At 40.2% G+C, this 22,364-nt stretch overlaps 1 protein-coding gene across 1 annotated transcript in view; it reads right to left on the reverse strand.

Annotated features, from left to right (window-relative positions):
• Positions 1-22,364, reverse strand: part of SNTG1 (syntrophin gamma 1) — a 242,913-nt gene that overhangs the window by 196,131 nt on the left and 24,418 nt on the right. Inside the window, exons 3-6 of the mRNA XM_077808685.1 lie at positions 19,707-19,763; positions 10,938-10,995; positions 6,699-6,742; positions 6,550-6,591 (exon numbers count right to left, since the gene is read on the reverse strand). Of these exons, the coding sequence (XP_077664811.1) occupies positions 6,550-6,591; positions 6,699-6,742; positions 10,938-10,995; positions 19,707-19,763 (201 nt within the window). The remainder of the gene's footprint in view (positions 1-6,549; positions 6,592-6,698; positions 6,743-10,937; positions 10,996-19,706; positions 19,764-22,364) is intronic.

Genomic DNA, 22,364 nt, shown 5'->3' on the forward strand with positions numbered 1-22,364 from the left:
AAATAGTACCTGAAACAAAATTCTGCTCACTTGCTTACCTCTAAATGAGACTGAAGGATGTTTGTTGTATTTCAATACAAGCCAGTTCCAGCTGTAATTTCCAATAGTGAATATAGTATGTGAGGAGGAACAATAAGCCATTTGTCTCTCCTAGGGAAAAAAACCCTCCTAAATTATGACCAAATCCCTAGAGGAGATAAACACTTGGAAACTCCTATTAACTGCTATGAGAATTGCGAAATGCTCAGCCTCAAACAGGATTTGACTCTTAGAAAGTAAAAGCAAAGCACACACAATCTAATATAAAGTAAGCTCATTGGAGCAGGAACCACCTTTTGGTTCTATGTTTGTACAGCACCTAGCACAATGGGGTGCTGATCTGCGACTGGGGCTCATTGGCAGTATGCTAATACAAATATAGAAAGTATGTCAAAAGTATCAAAGGAAAGAAATGGGTTTGTTAGAAAGCAGAATAATGGCTGTTTATGGAAACAAATGGATTGTCTTAATCCATTTCCAGCGTAGCCACATCACAGAAACCACCATCACTGTTGGCAATCATTAATACCCTTTATTTATAGTTTCAGAGTAGCAGCCGTGTTAGTGTGTAATCGCAAAAAGAAAAGGAGTACTTGTGGCACAAGCTTTTGATGAAGTGAGCTGTAGCTCATGAAAGCTTATGCTCAAATAAATTTGTTAGTCTCTAAGGTGCCACAAGTACTCCTTTTCTTTTTATTTATAGTGTCAACACAGAGGCCAAGGATTAACGGTCCAATCTTGTTGTTGCCGAAGTCAAGAGGAGTCTTGCTGTGGACTTCAATGACCCATATTGTCCCATCTGGACTCCTCTTTCCACATGAAACGGGCTCAGTTAGCCCCATGCCACTGCAATCCCAACCTACCTCCTGCAAAGCAGATCCAGCAGCGGACTCTCTGCAAGGTATGGGGCATAGCTGCAACTAACCACTTCAGGACCGTATGTCACTACTTCCTGATGGTTCCAGGGGAGGAGTGCAGGACAGAACCCCCTCTTCCCAAATCTGTCTTGACTAGTGGGGATTGGGTGAGTGGGCCAGGCTAGAGTCATGCTGGGATGGCTGTTTACACCTCTGGCTGCCAGTGCTACATTTGAAGTACTCTCAAAGGAAAACTGTCTGCAGCTATCTTGGATGGAGTATCCAGAACTCCATTTGTGGCTCCCAATCATGGCCGCTGCTGCCCCAGTGGTACGGTATGGGACCCTTAAAAGGACAAGCATACGCACCAGCAGTGTTCCAGCTGGTAGTGTGTTGGAGGAAAGAGACATCCAGCCAGGAGCTACCCCTAAAAGTTAGGCACCTTTGTGATCCTAACTGCCCCTTTATGCAAGCTGGCAACTGACACACCCAACATGCTATTATCAGAATATTTAGCCAAACAGTGTCTGGTCAGATATTGTATAAAAACTGTGACCTATTCGTTATCAATATCATTGTGTGATGTGTACGAAGAGTTATGTACGAATACTGATAATATGTTCTTAAAATGCATGATGGAGGCGTTTGATGAACACGTTTGTCATAGACAAAGGAAATTTGTTCTGCCTGTTTGCCTGTGTCTTCATTGTAAATTGAGTAAAGTGATGCCAGAAACAATGGAAGTTCATTTGCATTTGAGGTCTGGTCTACACTAGAAAATTAGGTCAGTTTAACTACGGCAGTCAGGGGTGTGGAAAAATCCCCTTAGTTAAGCTGACTTAAGTCCCCATGTAGACAGTGCTACGTCGATAGAAGAATTCTTCTGTCAACCTAGTTACCACCTCTTGGGGAGGTGGATTAATTACACAAGTGGGTGAATCCCTCCTGTTGGTGTAGGTGGTGTCTACACTGAAGCGCCACAATGGCAGAGCTGCAGCCGCATGTCTATAGTGTTTTAAGTGTAGACAAGCTCTCAGTCCACAGGAAAAGATAATTGAGAGGAGAGTGAGGAAGAGAGGATGGCATCTACTTCCTGGAGCATAGGCACCAGGGAAGAAAAAAAAAATTCTGAGGATAAACTTCAAACATATACATTTCAAAGATTTACTGGACTATAATAAGGTGGGAGGAGAACCCCAGAGTTATCCATCATGTAAGGCACAAATGGGACCCGCACTCTTGGAATCTGAAAGGGTGGATCTCTCAACTATGTGGCTTGAGGACGTGGAGAACTGACTATAGCTGAGAAATTACCTGATACAAGAATTGTAATCTGTTAAATTTTAGACACTAGAAAGCGTGTTTTATTTAGTTTTTATTCATCACCATTTCTGTTTCTATTATCTCTGCTCAATATCACTTAAATCTCTATTCTTTATTACCAAACTCATGCTTAGTTTTACTGTAAACTGTCCCAGTGCTGTGTATCAAGGTAAATAGTGTATCCTCAGTTGGGTTAATAGGCTTGTGCATTTGTACTGTCTCTTTGGACAGTGGACTTAATAATTTCTGTGAGTGTCCAGTGAGAGGGACTGGACCACTACAGGGAACTATGGAACTGGGGTTCACTGAACACTCACTAGCAGAGTGTTGAGGAGTTTGCTGGTGAGCTGGACATACTGGCATGGGAGGGAGCTGACACACAGTTTAAGCTCCAGCAAAGCTTTCTCCTGCTGAGGCAGAGAGGTTACACAGTGGCTGCTGTTTCTGGGCACCTCAGAGAGTGTCACAGCACCCTAGATGGCTGCCAATGTTGATGACCCCTAATTTCAGCCCTGAAAGAGTCCAGACTAAGCAAAGGGTATAGAAGTGGATGGTAAAAGGAGTAATGGGGAGGTCAGGGGTAGAAAGATCACCATGATCTTAGAAAATTCCTACAATGCACCAGGTGCTACTGCAGGTGAGGAGGCAAACTGAAGAGATGATGTGGGGGATCTCTATGAGGTGTTCTACATACAGATTTCCTTCCCATAAGTCTCCTCCCATGTTGATATGGACCAATGCGAGCAGGAGGAGACTCCTAAAGACGTATTCATCACAGTGCAGAGAACATGCCAAAGTTTCCATGCACTTAAAACCAAAAGGCCTTTGGCTTAAGTCATACATAACCTCCACAATGGGATATATATTTACCCTCAAAGATCATTAAGACTGAACCATCCTCTCACACCTATCTTAGGCATCAATATCCATCGTCACCCCACTTGAACCCCTCACAGCACCCTCGTGAGGTAAGAAAGTGCTATTATCTTCATTTAACAGATGGGGAGCTGAAGGCACACAGAAACGTAGGTCCAGATTTTTAAAAGTATTTAAGCAGCGCAGCTCAGCATTGCAATGCCCAACTAATTTAGGAGCCCAAATCTCATTTTTTAACAGAGATTTAGTCAGTTAGGCATTGCAAGGCCAAGTTGTACAACATCTAAACTCCTTCCAAAATCTGGACCTCAGTGACTTGCCCAAGATCACACAGGAAGTGTGTGGAAAAGCAGGGAATTGAACCCAGGTCTACCAAGTCATAGGCTGGTGGTCTAACCACCGGACAGCCTTACCTCTCCCCTCTACTGTTGATCCCTCCAGGCTCAGACTATGGCACATTGGTGGCGCAGAATGAACTTTGTTCCTCAAAAGAGGACCTCTGTCTCCAAGGCTCTGAGACCAGCTAAGTTTATTAAGAAAGTATGAATAGATCTATACCTACTACATAAGGCAGCACTCACTTGGTTAAACAGTTTAATAAAAATGTTCATGTTAAATCATTTTTTTATTTGCCTAGTACAGTTGTCAGTAAAGCACAGTGACATTCCAGGGACAATTTATCATTGACGTAACACAATATAAGAACATAACATAAGAATGGCCATACTGGGTCAGACCACAGGTCCATCTAGCCCAGTACCCTGTCTTCTGACATGGCCAACACTAGGTGCTTCAGAGGGAATGAACAGAGCAGGTAATCATCAAGTGAACCATCCCTGTTGCCCTGTGCTGCACAGGCTCATTCACTGCTCAAATATGTAGATGAGACCCTTGTTTAAAACATATCAGCATCCTGCAAAAAGATTTGGTAGGCCTGAAACTTTTCATGAATAAAAAGAGGGAAGGAGAAATGACATGAATGAAAACATATAGAATGCTGTTTGCTGTTATTTACACATATTTGAATCTTTCAAGTTTGGCTTCACTTGGAAGCATCACAGAATAATCATTATATTGGTTTATTTTTTAAAAAAGTATTTTAACGGCTACTAAGACATAGAAATAAAAATTACCATATTGTAATATCATTAGCTTGTGGCGAGGTCTTACACTGCTGCACAGGCAGTTAGAGAGCGGCAAGCCCTCAGCTCCACCAAACTTGTACAGTGTAGGCCTACTCACACCACCCCTGTTGCTGTGACTGGGCTCGAGGGGGCACAAAAGTGGTTCAGGTTCCATTACTACTTTTCCTCATGAGCAAGTGACTCCACTCCCTCTATTCCCCAGCCAGCAGAGCTGGTAGGATACAAGTGGGGAACATTTTGCACCCCGCAAAGAGCTGTAGTATCTCCTTCCCCATTGCAAAAGAGGAATGCGGGAGCAATGTTGCCTTCAAGCTGTATCTAAGACAAAATGCCTCCTTTATCTTATGGGTCTTAAGCTAGGTTTATCTACCATCTATTGCTATGGATATGATTATTTGCATGGAAGACTATTTCATGGTTCTTTCATTTGTATATGCTATCAAAGTAGTAAAAAGTTTGAAAACAGACATATAAAGTAATCTCTTAACACACTAAAAATGCTCAGATGTCAGTTATTTGTTTACAAGTTATATTTACACACTTTCCAGGAAAGAAATACTGTGAAGGCCAAACATATAGGTTTACTAAGAGAGAGAGAAATAAAGATCAATCTGGGATAGTGTTGTTAAGCTAACAGGAGCCAACACAGCTTAACTTTCATTTTATATCCTACTTACATAATCAGATGTTCCTTAAACTGCAGCTCTACCTGGATCACAGTCTCAGAACAGAAATGACTGGCAGCACATCACCACAGGTTTGAATGTTTCTTTGTGTGTGGATGTGTGAGTGTTCTCACCTTTACTAGTCCCCTGTTTTCCATTCTTGAAATTCCAATAATTCATTTCAATCCCCTTGAGGGATTTACCACATTAATTTAAATGATGATTACAGTAAAGCGCGTGAAAAGATGAAAATCTGATCACTATTGGAAGGCCGAAGCTGGAAAATACAGTAAATAAGGGCCTATGCACACAAAAGCGGTTATGATTAAGCCTTTCTTAGAGGAAGCTATATACTGAAGGATGGTGAATCATTTCCATCCCAAATCCCAAGCACAAATCCAAAAGTGAATGTGCACTCTGACAAGTGGCATTAGTAGAATGGTTTAATCTTTCACACGGCACTAATCTGTTTCATCAGAACTTCATCTCAATTTGTCTGTTGCCATGCTGTCTGCATTTCAATGGCAAATCTTCAACAGCCTACCATACACCACAATACAATAGTTTTAAAATGTACCACGCTGTTAAATGAGTATAGATCTTCTTTGCAGAGGTGCTGGAATAATTTGTATAGTGGGGGTGCTGAGAGCCATTGAACCAAACTGTAAACCCTGTATATGATGGAAACCACTTCAAGCCTGGGGGTGCAGCAGAACCCCTAGCACCCCTAGTTACAACACTTATGCTTCTTTGTATTTGTGATAGAGACTAAACTTCTGTACATGTCCCTATTACAACAACATTGTAAAACTTTGCCTATAAATTCCCTGGATTTAAATTGAATTTAGGTATACTCTTTTATAATCATATTTATCTCCCCTCTACAATACAGATTTCCCCATTCTAAAAGGACTTAGAGGAGCCGAACTCCCTACATTATAGTTGAAAGTGGAGGTCAAAGGGGACTGGCAAATAGATTAGGAGCCAAAACATAGGAGACTTTATAAGGCAGTCTTGATATGAGAGAGGACATTGTATGTCTCTCAAATACACACTATGCCTGTCTTTTCTCCTTAATGTCCTGCTTTTCCCCAGAGCTATTGGTTTAATAGAAGGACGGTTTCTTTGAAAGCTGATATCCATAGGAGGAAAGACAGAAGAATGACCTTCCTTGGAACTTCCGGCCAATCTGGAGTGATTGACAAAGCTTTTCAAACTGAAATGAAAAGCTAGAAAGCAACAGTACTGATGAAGTTTAATAGAGACGGCCAGACAGAGCAAGCTTGGAATAAGTTCATCCAAACTTCCAGTAATAAAGTGCCCAACTCTACTCGAGGAGAACAGATTTGAGGGCAGTAAAGAAAATCTATGGAGAAGGAATTGTATTAAGGGCAGGGCCATTTGGCAACCTAGGAGGCATAATCCGATCTGTGAAGAAAGAGTAATGATGAACAACACAATGATGTCAAGTACCAGAGAGGTAGCCGTGTTAGTCTGGATCTCTAAAAGCAGCAAAGAGACCTGTGGCACCTTATACGTCTGTTAGTTTATAAGGTGCCACAGGACTCTTTAACGCAATGATGGTGCACTGAATGTCAATGTTCTTAACAACCCCAATGATTAAGAAAATGAATCCAAGCTCACCACTTCTTCATGCCTGCATTTTCTTACATTAATTCCATTAATCTGTTAAGGGGAAAGAAAGACAAGACTGACTCTGTATATCATAAATACAGATTGTAAATTACTTTTCTGGAAAAAAATTCTAAACAAACATTAACAGTTTTACATACCTGTAGAATTCCATCTCCTATAAAGAGCAAACCTGAGAGTTCAGCTGTAAACAACAGAGAGCATATTTTTCACTTAGATATTTTGTCCAATACAGCATATTGAAAAGACATACACACACACTTTATCAATTTATCTAGTGTATATGCCCAGCTTGGGTCAGCTCTGAAAATGTAAAATGAATAATGAAAATTTAAAAAACCCTAAAATATATCAATACATGGTTTTGATTCAGATTTCTTACTGCACCAATATTTCTAACTACAAATACCAATGTATAGAGTTTACCAAAAAGTGGAGGGGAGAGGGAGAGAAAGATGTTCTGTACAGTCTTATCAGGAGACTCCCAGCAGACCATCTCTTGGTCTCCAACCTCCCTTAGAGCCTGAGTTCAGCAGATGTTTAAGTGTTTTGCTGAATCTAGATTGGTCCCTCAATGACTGAGAAAAGATGGACTTTGCAATGGGGAAGATTAACATATCCAAGCTCCAAGGAACCATGAAGGGAAAGACCAATCCTTATAGAAATCACTTTCAAACACTTTACTTTCCCTTTGCATATAATCAAGCAAACTCCAGGTCTTGCATTTCTGTCAATCTCAGCTGCATCTATATATTGGGAGAGGAGGGCCTTCAGGTAATGGGGACCCAAGCCACTTAGCGCTTTTTATGGTAAAAATAAGCACTGCAAATGACATCTAGAAACATATCATAAACCAATGCCTCTGGGTTCCAAGTAGGTCACAGAAGGATTTTCTTGATCCCAGCTCCCTCTATGATGCCCAGTTTAACATGCATGTAGAGTGTATTACTACTTGTGGTCTGGACTTGAGGTGGCAAATGGTAGCCAGGTCACACTAGAAAGAAAGTCTTACTCTTTTAGCCATACAAAGATGAAAACATCTTTTCAGTGTACACCTTGTACACTCTGTTCTAGACAAAGGGTTGTCTGCCTAATCCCAATGTAATGTTTTAGTAGTTTGTACTCAGGGCAGTCAGAGACTGCTTCATTCCTTCCATAATTATTACTATTTTCTAAACCTTCGCTCCTGAATAAACAAACACACACAAGGAGAGAGAACAAAATCACCAAATATGTGTATTCTTAATTCTAATGCCAAAGGGTATGAACTACCGGTAAGCATGTACTAGAATGCACAGGATTAGTTTTTTTTAAATCCCAGACCAGAGCCGGACTGTAAATACATTATATAATAGAAATACATTGTAGATACTTTATTTTTCCAGTATTTAATAATTAACCCAAACCACTTACTAGTCCATACCTTTAGAAGGAATGAATGATAATACAATGCCATCTGTTTGTATGGCACGTTATACAGAAGTAAAAGAAAATCCCTACCTAGAAGAGTTTGCAACCCAAGGGTTAATCCTGCAAACATGTATGTATAGAAGTATTTTTACTCACATGAATAGTGCCACTGCTGGCAACATTATTAATATAAATAATGCTACTCCACTGTATGTTTGCAGAATTGATCACCAGATTAGACATAGCATAGAAAGGCTTAAAACAAGTCACCAAGAGCAAGATCCTGACTTCATTGAAGATAACAGCTAAACTGTCATTGATTTCAATGGAACTGGGAGTTTCCCCTCAATCTTTCTGTTTCAGGGTCTGAGACTACTGTTTCTCATACATGGGATGAGCTTCACATATGTGAATTGAACTCAAAGGGTGGATGTTCAGCATTCCTGAAAAGTCAGGACCCTTTTATGATCCCCAATTGGACACCTGTGTGAAAGTAATTACATACCTTATGAAGCTGCCTGGGTTTTGTTCTCTCTTTTCCCTCTGAATTTAGTTTATAGGTCTGAGTGATTGTAACCCAAATACACACACCTGGGAACCAGTTTGTGTTATCAAGGATCACGAATGACTGCAGCAGCTGCAGCGGGTTAGCCCATTAAGGCAACAGGATAGAATTATAAATGGGATAAAGGAAAGGACAAAGCCAGTAAGGAGGTAGGGCCAGTTACTGTCTAGGATTTGAGAGTGAGATTATTAATGCTGACAACCTCTGGCATGTCTCTTGATGATTTATTGTTCTGTCCTTTTCCTTTCAAAATGGGGAAGGGCAGAATCACTAAAGATACTGTAGTTTTTACCTGACTGACTAGAATACCAGCGCTATAAGCCAGGCTTGCCCCTATTCAACTCCTTTCTCCGCCCCACCCCACCAACCAGAAAGAGGAATTGAACCTGAGACTCCCATATCTCAGGTGAGAGCTCCAACCACTTGGCTAAAAATTAGATGGCGGGTGGTGTATCCTCTTCTGGTCATTTGGTGTGCAGTGAGACAGGTGTCTAATTCATTCTCACAAGAAATGACTAAGAAGCCTAAGGCCTCTGACTTCAACAGAAAGGTTCCTGGTGGTAAATCACATGCAAAGATAGTCATCCTTCCGCAACCTGGACTTAGGTACCTATCTCCATGAGGGGGGCAGGGTTTAGGACGCACCCATTTCCTTAGCATCTCACATTGGCTAGCTTAGGTAGTTCCCTGCTGGCTTTTGTGGATCACATTCTTAGGCATCTGCCCCATTCATTGTATAGAGAGCCAAGGTTTCTAACTCAGGCTTTGTGGATGACAGTTGTATTGCTGTGGTTCTTCTATGTGTCTAAAAGATAGACCTTGCAATTCTCCCTTTTGTGGATCCAGGCCATGGGGCTTAAAGCTTAACTGAAAAGTTTTAAACAATAGCCCTGTCCCTAATTTTCAGTATCTCAGATGTTTAATTCTACCAATAGAATCACCTTTTCTTCAAAAAAAATGAGGGTCTTTCCTTCCTGAAAACACATGGGCTAGTGGCCTCATGCACTAAACCTGTTTTTTTTCCCCCAGAGTTCCTCTCTCAGTGTCACTTTGGATCTTCTCTGGCCTCTGCAGCACTTGATGAGACCCACCATTATCTTCCTGTTCATTGGCCTCGGAGGGGGATTGGAAAGGAACTGTAGGGATGGACAAGGTTTGCAAAACATAAGAGTCATGGGTTTCAGGTGGATGAAAAAGGTTTTCCTCCACCCTAGAACCCCAACTCAGCCCCACATCACCCATCCAGGGCAGGGCACCCCCAAGTGGACACCTTGGTAAGAACAGATATTCCCTAGGAAAGATACCCTGGAAATTAGCTAGTTTCCTAAGGCTTAAAAAATATTCAAGTTGCCACACCACTAACACTGTATATGTTTAGGCAAATGCAGTTCAAGAAACATTAGTTGAAAAAGAATAGGAAATGTTTTCCTCCTTAACATACTAGGTTAAACTTAAATCCAGAGTATTGTATTTTCCCTGTTGTGGTTGATGACATTTTAATAGATAGGTGTAGGTAGCCTAACACCATATTATTATTTATACATCCCCCCCCACACACACACAAATGTATATAAGATACAAACAAACAACATACACACACACACAATTATCAATTACTTTATCATATATTTTTGATCATATCATCTGCCCTCCACCAACTAATCTGTCTCTGTGGGACTCACTCCACCAGCTTTGCACCACTGCCACTTTATGAAAAACAAACAGTGTAGCAGAGAACATTGTCTCTTTTTCCCTCAAAAAATGGAATTTAACCACAAAATTACACCTCTCCAAGATCCAGGGGCCAACATCAAGTCCTGAACCAGTGACAGCTTTTCTATGCATAATTTGTGTCAGCACCAAACATGGTGCTGCCTATGGTGCCTGCCAGTTTTGCAGGGGACAGAACTAAGGCTCTGCCCTTTCCCATCCCTGACTGCCCACTCCCAAGCCAACCAGCACAGGGAAACCAACAACAGCTCTGTGTAGGCTATTTCCCCAACCCCATGCCACTGCCCACACTGTGGGTATCCGTTCCAGAGGGATAAGGGATGCAAAAAGAACCACAATCTGGATCATCATCTTTTAGCAAAATTAAAAAAAAGATCATTTTCATATTAGAAGAAATGGCAGAAGTATGATTTTTTTGCATGTTTTCATTGTGAAAAGATATCTTCACTCATAAAAAATTGGCCCCCATTCTGCACTTTATTGGGCAACCTTAATTTAGAGAAAGTTCATTATGTCACACATACACAAATGACACATCAAAGCAGAGCTATGAACAATTTGCAGTATGTTATCTCAAAACAGTCAACACTACCCCCCCAAAAAAAAATTAAGACTCCACTGCTTTAAGTAATGGGTTGAAGCCATAAAACTGCACCTGTTATTAGGCACCTACCTCTTTGTTCTTTCGAAATTTTGGAAATGACCACTGGAATATTATGTTCTGCTCCACCCTAGAATTAGAAAACAATTATATCTCACTGAAATTATTTTCATTCATAAATATGTTTATAACCCCTAATGCATCTTGTGCATTTTCCAGACACAAATAAAATGCACTGACTCTGTGTAATAGCTTTCTTTCTGTTTTTCTAATAGGATGGCAATCAGTTACTTATTGCCTTACAGAAAATCAGTTGAGCAGGTTGTTAACTGAATGATAGACCATAGTCTATAAAGGTAAAATAAAACTCACTGTAGGTTTCTCCAAATTTTCTACAAATTAGTATATCAAATCCATGTTATACAAGGGGAAATGGGCATAATGCTGTAATGGCAACCATGCTGTGATAATTTTTATTTTCATGCTGGCAAGAAACAGACAAACAAAAGGCAAAAAGCAAGAGGTTTGGACACCAGATTTTGTTTTTTTATGTCTGTCACTGCACACAAAAAGTAAGCCCGCAGTAGTATAAGTACAAGGAACAAAAAAGGGGGCTCTATGTAATGGAGCAGCAGGTATTCACTAAAGAAAACAAACTGGACCATCTAGTATAAAGAAGCATTCAGCTTTACTGTTTCACTCAGTGTTTCCTGTTGGGTTTGTAGACCTGTATGGTGCTTTGACTAACATTAAAAATAAAGGTAAAATAAAAAAAAAGAGATACAGTAAAGGAACGAAGAGTAGGCAAGTGTAGGCAGAGATGAAATTTGGGGGCTTCCAACCCCAAAACTGCAAGTCCTACCCTGGCCAATTTTGGAAGTTTTCTACAAAGGTCAAGGCTAATCATAACCTTCTTGCTCTTTTCTTTGTGGAGGTCAGCCTAAAAACGTAAATCTGATTAATACCGATAGCAACTCAAATCACTAAAACTGACAGTTTGTCACTGTCATTTTTGCCTAAAGACTTTGTCATCACTTTGCCCTCAACAACACCAAGGGATCCATGACACCACTGCATTGGGTCCCTCAAGTTTGAGGATCACCCCAGACTAATTCACAGCTATAGGGCACAGCATTACCTCCTGGGCGACTCTTGATGGCCTAGGGATGCTATGTATGCCTGTAGATGAGTGGTCTCCTCTACTGAGCAGTTACTTTGATCTCTTATGTGAATAACATGGTCCAGTGGCCTAAGCATGGAAATGAGAACCAGATGTTGCATTCTAAGTCCACTGGCCCTTCCTCGTGGTTATCCAACTTATTTGGGGCAATGTCCCTTGAAAAATTTTTACTGTGTCCCTCTCCTCTTCCAAGCCCTCTTGGGTCTTGTTGACTTCCATCTCTCAGAATAGCCAGATGGTCTCTCTTCATATCTGTAGCTTCCTTGGAGGTGGAGACAAGAGTAGGAGCTGCCAGGTAAGAGACACTATCATCTCCATTCTCAAAAATGCAAATGTGTCATTGTGACAATGATGGGAAGTGGCCTGAAATTTTCTTGGAGCAGTAGAAGGGGGTTAAGGCTTCTGGCAGTGGTTGAGAACACAAATATTTCTTCAGGATTTGACTGTAAGCTAGAGAACCCATAGACATTCCCTAGCAACTGGATGCAAGGAGGGAATCCCCATGCTTTCTACTGCCAGTGAATGGGGGAAGCTACTACAGGTATGCACAATGCATAAACTGCCATATGTGTGAGCTGATTGTTCAATAAGTAAATAGAGAACCTAACCCCCCCTCGATTTCACATATGTTCAGGGATTCAGTTGAACTGTTCAAAACTGCTAAATAAATGTACACCTTTATGTTTTAAATATCCTTTTTGGTTTTTCTCATCCATCATCATCATCAACAAAAGTAATAGAGCTTTCTTTGGCTAAGAAAACCCAGCTCAAGTCAGCTAACTTTACAGGTCTCACATTCAAATACCGCCACTTACATGCACACATAATTTTCTCCACAACCTCAAAACAAAAATCACTCACTACCAATGCCTTTGCAACTCCCCCGGCCTATATTCCTCCTTTACACGTGTCATAAATATAAAGGGAAGGGTAAACACATTTAAATCCCTCCTGGCCAGAGGAAAAACCCTTTCACCTGTAAAGGGTTAAGAAGCTAGGATAATCTCGTTGGCACCTGACCAAAATGACCAATGAGGAGACAAGATACTTTCAAAGCTGCGGGGGGCGGGACGACGGACGGACGACAAAGGATTCTCTCTGTCTGTGTTGCTTTTGCTGGGACCAGAGCAGAAATGCAGGTCAGAACTCCTGTAAAGGGCTAATAAGCAATCTAATTAGATATGCATTAGATTCTGTTTTGTTTAAATGGCTGATAAAATAAGTTGTGCTGAATGGAATATATATTCCTGTTTTTGTGTCTTTTTGTAACTTAAGGTTTTGCCTAGAGGGATTCTCTATGTTTTGAATCTGATTACCCTGTAAGGTATTTACCATCCTGATTTTAAAGAGGTGATTCTTTTACTTTTTCTTCAATTAAAATTCTTCTTTTAAGAACCTGATTGCTTTTTCATTGTTCTTAAGATCCAAGGGTTTGGGTCTGTGTTCCCCTGTGCAAATTGGTGAGGATTTTTATCAAGCCTTCCCCAGGAAAGGGGGTGTAGGGTTTGTGGGGATTTTGGAGGGAAAGACGTTTCCAAGTGGGCTCTTTCCCTGTTATATATTTGTTAGACGCTTGGTGGCAGCAATAAAGTCCAGGGGCAAAAGGTAAAATAGTTTGTACCTTGGGGAAGTTTTAACCTAAACTGTGGAGAATAAGCTTAGGGGGTTTTTCATGCAGGTCCCCACATCTGTACCCTAGAGTTCAGAGTGGGGAAGGAACCTCGACAAAACGAGTACACAGAAAATCAGTCACGCCCTTGCGCCCAGTGCATCTTAGGGCTGAGGCACAGTGCTTAGGACTTTGGTTTTCCTTTGCCACAGATATTTCATCAGTTCCTCCTTCACAGCAGCCTGACCTGCCTGCCTGCCTCCCTCTCTCAAGCACTGGTCCACAGGGAGGAGGGAGGCTGCCTCTGGACCAGCTAGACCAGGCCTTGCAGTATCCTACAACTTGTTTAACACTATATAAATAGGTGCTTAAAGGAGTATAAAGCAATACTTCAGAGAGTAAAATAATATTACTCCTTTTGGCCTGAGCAGCAGGCCAAACATGTTAGGCCTTGTAAGTTGTTCCAACTGGAAGGAGAAATTGGTGATGGAGTTAGGTATTTCTCTGATGCAATTTTGATTTATTTATTTACAAAGTGCTGTTTCCCTGAACATAGGAGGAATCAAACAACAGGAGACAGTTTCCTTTCTCATTCTTATAAGCCTCTTTCAGCCTGTACCTGACCCAGAACCTCTCTCGGCTTCTCCCAGAGCCACACACAATGCTTGTCTAGGTTGTCTGCAGATTCCTTCCCTATCTGTTTCTGTATGCTTCTCTGCTGTCTCCCCACATACACACCTATTCAAATACTTCCAGACTGATATTATTCATAAACCTGTTTCTATGATTTTCAATGAAGGCAACAGTTACACCCACTTGCTTCAACAAATTTTATCCCAACCTTTAACAATTAACATCCCTCTCTGTGTCTTAGTCATGGCACAGGCACCAGAGGACACCAGCCTAAAGGTTAGTCAAAGGAGGTATAGCCCCATAGTATGAGAGACAAGAATCTCAAAGGAGACGGGAAATGGCCAGCCTCTCATATATAATATTGTGCATCAGATTATACTGTAAGTGATTTTGGAAATCTGCAGATGTTCCATGTGGCATCTTGCTAGACGCTGTTGCAATACTAACCCTGATTCTCCCCAAAACTCCCTAGTAGATCAACACACACATATAGGTTTAAATTCTACTTGTAAGTAACAACCCATGGAAGCTACTGGGGTTATTATGCCTAGGGCATAATGCCTCAGAGCAGTGAGGAGCATGGCTGTTAATATGCTCTTTGACAAGGTTCAGCATGAACTTCTCTCCCTGCTCTGTGAAACATGAGGCTGGATCTTCTGACTGGAACAAAGCTCTGCTAGCTTTGTGAAATCTAGTACCACTGGCCTGGAGCCAGGCACAATTGAACCCACAAAATCATTCTAATAACTGGTCTCTAGTCTGTTGTGATGTGCATTTTCTTCCCCAAACACCTCCCTTAGTTAACAAACTCATACTCAGCTGCCTTCTTATGCAGAATATTTGGTAAAAAAGAATAATCAAAACAAGGGAGGAAAGAATATTGTACAGGTCTCTGAGAGCCAGGAGTAATATTATAACTGTAAGGCTTAATGTCTTTAATGAACTATCAATCTTATTGCCTCCTTCAGTGATAATGCTACACTCTGTCAGATTACTGAGAAGCACAATGTCCTTTCAAAAGTTATACACCTCGCAACATAGCTCTCCGAATCTGTGCAATTTAATCTTCTCAGTAAGATATGAAAACATGACTGACCTACAACAGTTCATTCATCAATCTCTAAATCTCACTCCGGGCTCATCCTTTATCACAACTATTCATTAATGGGTGTTTGGAAGGAGATGTAAAAGTTTTAGACAATAAATCCATCTGAACTACTGACTGAAGTTTGTTTCACATAATTGACCTCAGAGACTACATAAGGAGCCCAGTTCTACTCCAAGTGAAGTCAATTCAAGTTTTGCTGTTGACTTCACTGACATCATGATCAGGTCCAAGGTCTAAGGAGAAATTGGGTCTGCATTCCTGCAAAGAAACACATCAGCTTTCCTTTAGTCACACATAAAACAATTGATCTCAAAGTGATGTCAAAACTACAGAAGTAGACAATATAAATTGAAAAAAAATCTTCATTCTTATGCTATTACACTGAGAAGTACTTAGTCATTCATGCAGTCCCCCACTGAGCTAAACTAATTCTCCCTCTATTGCAATTGTTGATGGAGCTGCACCAGTGGTAATGCAATGGGGGAGATTTTCCCCAAAGACTACTAACCAACAGCTAGGCAAGGAGCACTGAATTCCAAGGGGATTATAACCTATCTTCCTTCTGCTCATAAGAAAAAGGTCTGTCTGGAGGCCAGGAAAATATGCCATATAGTGAAAGACTTAAGAAGCTCCATTTAGTTTATCCAAGAGAAGATTCAGAGATGAATTGGTCATGCTCTACCATTACGGATACGGAGAAAAGATTTTTCATAGTATATAGCACTTTAAAAAAAATTGGCAGCAAAAAGTATAATGAAATCCAGTGGTTGGGAGTTGAAGCTAGACAATTTCAGATTAGAAATAAGGTGCAAATTCTTTACCATTAGGGTAATTAACCTTGAAACAACTTACTTAGGGATGTGGTGGATTCTCCATCACCTGAAGTCTTAAATTTAAGACTAACCATCATTCTAAAAGATATACTATACTTCAAACAGAAGTTATGGGCTCGATGAAGAAATTACTGATTGATATTCTGTGGGCTGTGTTATTCCCATAGACGAGATAATCATTCTTGTCCCTATTGGCCTTAAAATATTAAATTCTATGAATCAATGTGGTTAGAAGGATCTTTGTGTTGTACCACAGATGAAGGGAAACACGAATGGTCAGTAGCTGTCCAAGGCTCAAGGATAGGCCTGGAAATCACAGGATAGAACATGATCTCATACGATTTCCAAAGTTTCTTCCTTTTAGTTGGGTCCGAATAGAAGATTTTTGGATATGTTGTCAATATTTCTATCTGTATTTCAGGAAGAGCTAAAGCACACATTTAAAAAAAAAAGAGTTAAGAATCCTACCTACTCTCACCTGTTGGCTAATAAAAGTGTGGGAGTCATGGAAAAACACTATTGTCCACCAACAGGAAGAAGAATAACTAGATAGATAGCAACCTTTGTATGGAATACCAATATTCCAGATCAAGTTGAGAAACATTTTGGTATAGTCCTGGAGATATTTGATTCATTATCAAACATAGATAAAATATATATTATCTCGCTATGTGTGCATATAATATTTGACTGTATCCCTATCCCAACCCTCTCTACATCCCTTGTCTTCTTAATCTAAGAATCTTATGACTCTCTGTCTTCCTATATGTTTATAAACTACGTTATATAATAGGGCCGCAGTTCACAGATTTTAAAGTCAGAAGGGACCATTATGGTCACTTACTCTGATATCCTGCATAATACAGACTTCAGCCTTGGAGTTTCTGCATCAAGACCATCTCTTGTGGTTGAGCAAAAGCTTTTTAAACACACAGCCATGCAATCTTTATCTAAAGACTTCAAGTGAAGAAGAATCCACTATATTCCTTTGTAAATTGTTCCAGTGGTTAATGTCCCTATCTTAAAAATACAGGTCCTATTTCTAGTCTGAAATTATGGACCATCAGCTAGCAGCTATTAAAGCTGGGGTGGGCAACCTGCGGCACACGGGCTGTATCTGGCCTGTCAGGGCTTTGGATCCGGTCTGTGGGATTGCCACCCCCGTGTCACTGTGGGCCCCTCACCACTCCCAGAAGTGGCCGGCACCACATCCCTGTGGCCCCGGGGGCGGGGGGGGGGCAGATGGCTCCATGTGGTGCCCTCACCAGTAGGCACTGCCCCCCACAGCTTCCATTGGCTGGGAATGGCAATCTGTGGCCAGTGGGAGCTTCGGGGAGGTACCCACAGGCGAGGGCAGCGTGCAGAGCCCTGTGCCCCCCTCCCACTTCAGGGGCCAAAGGGACATGGTGCTGGCCACTTCCGGGAGTGGTGCAGGCCTAGGGCTGGAAGGGAGCCTGCCTTAGCCCCGTTGCGTACCGCTGCCACACCAGAGCTGCTGCAAGGTAAGTGCCCCAATCCCCTGCCCTGAGCCCCCTGCTGCACCACTCCTGCACCCCAACCCCCTGTCCTGAGCCCCCTCCTGCACCCCACACTCCTCCCTGCACCCCACACTCCCTCCCGCACACCCAACCCCCCTGCCCCAGCCCTACATTCATGGCCCTGCATGCAATTTCCCCGCCCAGATGTTGCCCTCAGGCCAAAAAGTTTGCCCACCCCTGTATTAGAGTCAATTCTGATTGACATTCTCTGTGTGATACAAATAAAACATAATACGTTATATAATCTGAAAAAAAAATTCTTGTATTTTAAATGCATGATTCAGCAACTTTACTACAATTTGTTCCAACTCCCTTGGCATATGATTATTATTTATTATTTGTATTGCACTAGCAATTTGAGGCCTTAATCAGGGGCTTGGGACACACTGGGGCTAAGCACTTTACAAACACAACAACAATATGGTCCCTGCCCAAAAGAGTTTACAAGCTTAGAGATCAAAACTTTCCAGATATTCTAAAGTAGAACCTTTTCATTTAGTAGTTTATAATGGTCATGTACTCTCCAGGAAAACTCCTTGAGAGCAATGTACATATTTCAGTGGAGATAACGTACTTCCCAAGGACTCTTTCACTTATGTTCAGTAATGTTATTTTATTTGTTACTATTTGCCTGTTACTTAAATAATAAGATTATTGCAACCTATCCACCCCCAAATTTTGCATTCTACAAGTGACTTCATAGTACTGTATACTTAAAAAAAAAAACAACAAACTGTTTTTGTGAGTTTTCATACAAAGTTCACCTTCCAAATCTCAAAAATCCTGACTTCTAGGCCCAGGTACTGTTTTTTTTCTTATACTAGCAACACAATTTCACTCATCCTATTAGTAACCTGACAATGACATGCCGTACTTTATGATTATTGAGTAAACAACAACACATAACAACATTTCAGGAGAACAACTTGCTTGCCATTGACTTAGTTCATAAGCAGTTTTGGGCCCAAAATAGCAATTAGTTTTCCATGTGTGTCGGGGGGTCCTTCGGGGTCAATAAGATAAAAGCAAAGCATCAAGACACATTTTAAGAACTAATATTTCTATTCAGCAATTTTATTATCAATGACAATACAAGGAAGGGCACATTCCTCTCTTTCTCTGGGACATAATGTCAGCCCTAAGACACATGCACAAAATAAGTCTATATTCTTAAATTCATATGCATAACTTAAGGCTCTTTTGCACTCATACATAGTATATTTGATTTTCTCCACTGCTATCTTAAAGCTGAAGAGTGCTGTGTTTAGAATAAAGATAAAATTAATGACATATTACCTACACTGTGATTCAAGGTTGAAGTAAGGTATTCAAAATGCTTAACTCTTTCCCTCTCTTTTAAGAAAGAGCTCACACAGGCCTTTAATGTCCCTTAAATCTTCCTAAGGAATGAAGAAAATAAAGTTGCTCGATACATTGCTGCTGTTGTCTCATCTACAGCTAAATAAACAATATGAAGAAACAATAACACTTCCAGTCTTATTAATGACTAAAAGTGAATTAATGTGATATTATTTGTAACAGAATTGATGATGAACTCATTAGCGGTTCCCTGTGCCTGCCACTGTAATTTAGCATTCATTAACAAGCACTTGAATTAGAGTATTTTTGAACAAAAGAACAGTCTGGTGCAGTTGCATACCCTGTTTCATTTTCATGTAAAATCTTATTAGAGAGACCCGCATCCTCAATCTTAAGGGGATGTGACCTCCATCCATTCCATTCCACCAGGCAATGTTTCCACTGATTGCCTATTGTGACAGTAAATAAATATTTTAACTAACCCTTTTAGAATTTGTTTGTGCTATTGTTTCATGTACTGTGAAATACAATTTGCCTTCATTAAAATACATTAACTAGAAGACAAAAACATGTTTTGTGCAACCTGTGGAAAAATAAAACAAACAAAAAAAGCATACTACCTTTATACTTAATCCAAATCCTCCTACAGTTTGTCTTCTAATTGTTACCGTTCTTTCCTGAAAAAGTTAAATCAAGTTCAGTTAGTTTTAATATTTCCTGCCACAATATCTACATTAATTCTTCTATGAATAGTTTACATCCCCCACATCATCCTGTCTTGTCATAAACTGTCAAATCCCAAGAAACTCATGCTGCAGGTGAAACAAGAAGAGAAAATATGGAGTTCTTGTCCCAATCTAAAACTCATTTGTTCATTTTTATGATACTGTTGAATGAACAGCAATGACTGAAATAATCTTGCCTGAGTAACAGGTGAATCAATATTTATAACATAACATCAACATTTTCCCTGCATTATGCTTTCTTAAAACTCAATGTATAGAGCTTATATACTGCAGACTTATACATTAGTCTTGCTTATGTATATTTACAAAAAGACAAGTACGAAATATTTTATAGGCTCGTCTGCCCATCTTCATTCTGGGATAACATTTAATATTAGCTACTTTACATAATTTTGACCATTATATTTCACTTGTACACATATACCATTCACAGAGATGCATATATATATATGTACACACAACTTTTGATGCCTTTACATCTATGAGTGCATAAAATTCACAGCTCAAAAGCCACATCTAATTATAAACACACACATGGGTACACACATGCACATACTCCTGTGTATGTGTGCGTGTATATATCCATATGTGTATTTATGATTTTATTGTATTTATGTGTGTGTGTGTCTATTTGATATAAATATAATATAAAATTAGGACACATACACTGCAAAGTGAATAGGTCTCCTATTAGCTTTCTGCCTAATCTGTAGAACAAATAATCTGGCAATAGCCTAAATAAAGAGCCAAACTACAGGCTTTTTCTGTGCCCATGCAAGGGTGTAAAGAGACACAGGGCAACGCTTCATGAGCCTTCTGTAGAGCCTTCTGTAGAGCCTCTGCTTTTCTTCTTTCCCCACAGGTGGACAGATGAAGGCAGGAAATGATGTGTGAGGTAAGGTCAACACACTGAAATCATTGAGAATTTGGATTTACTGAATTTAGGATGTCGGGGAAAATACATATGCCACGTACATTCTCTATTTGTGATCAAAGTGAATGATGTAAGTATAGAAAGAACAGTCATGAGCAAATCCATTGTATTGGATGGGGAGACAGCAGGGATGGATTGAATCCTGCATGTTAATACTTTACATATAATTCAACAAAAAGATATTACCTCACTCACCTCGTCTTTCTAATACTTGACACAGTAAGTTCTCATTTCCAACGTGTTAACATCAGTTAATCATAAAATCATAGAATCACAGAAGATTAGGGTTGGAAGAGACCTCAGGAGGTCATCTAGTCCAAACCCCTGCTCAAAGCAGGACCAACCCCAGCGAAATCATCCCAGCCAGGGCTTTGTCATCTCTGGGTAAAGGCTATTTAATTTTGTTTACACTTTTTAAAATGTTCCGGTGATATATGCTGGATTGCAAGCCTGAAGACTATACCCCTGTATTTAGCCACAACCAGGTACAGCATAAACACACTTGCCTACCCTGCCCTATAATTGTGACTTTCTCCTGGTTAGGTAGCAACTCTAGGGATGAAGGAATAATTCGCTATCCAAACCCATTAATTCTTTGGCCTCTCTACCCAGTTTGCCTTCTTGGGTGTCAATTAGTTCTCACTAGGATGTAATTTTTATGATGCCAATACACGTACACTAGGAACTGGGCTGAGACCACAAACTTACTTCATTTAGGCCAGCAAACTGCTCTCACAAAAAGCCTTTGGACACCAAGATATTATAGTGATACCTGATAAGGATAACATAGAAACAAAAACTAATCTGGGCCAGAACTCCTCATCTTTAGCTTTTCCATTTGTGTGATCTGTTGGGCATTACTGCTCATCCAGTGAGATTACTCACATGTATATCAGGTTGTATCAATTGTGGTATCTCTGTTGTCCCCCACTTCCTTTCCTATCAATCACCAGAGTCATCACATGTTAAAGAACACAGTCTGTTTCTAGTTTTTGTAACTATGCAGTTGTCACATGCACAGAGGCCTGGTTGAAAATCTCTTGTAAATGTTTTTATATAAAAGTGTACAAAGCCTAAATTACGTTACAAAATTAATATATATTACAAACAAATTCACACCACTTGGTTCCACTCCTCAAAGTTAAAATAAAAACTCCAGCCCATAAAACTGCCATTCATAAATGGAAATGGCAAATAAGAGATTATTTGCCTATAATAAATGGAGGATGGAGTACGTATAACTGAGGAAATCAACAAATCTACCTCAGAAAACTGCTAATTTGCAATGTTCACCCATCAGAAATCTTTTCTGTTGTAGGAAGTTTATTCTTAGTGAACTAGTGGTCTAAGGTAAATGGTGGTTCTATGCAGAATAAATTCTTAAAAGGCAGTATTTTGTATTATTTTAAATGAACTCTACTACACCTTTAAGAAGCCTAATAGAAAAACTGTTCTCCAAAATATTTGTGACTCGTTTTGTCCACCTTCTTAGTGTTAAAATCATTGAAAGCTCTTTCTGGCTTCCTCATTATATAAGCATGTGTAGGGTCACTAAAGCCACAAAAAAACCCAAACCAAACCAAAACAGGAAAAACAAA

Source organism: Eretmochelys imbricata, chromosome 2 (genome assembly GCF_965152235.1).
Source record: "Eretmochelys imbricata isolate rEreImb1 chromosome 2, rEreImb1.hap1, whole genome shotgun sequence".
In the NCBI taxonomy this organism is placed as follows: domain Eukaryota; kingdom Metazoa; phylum Chordata; order Testudines; family Cheloniidae; genus Eretmochelys; species Eretmochelys imbricata.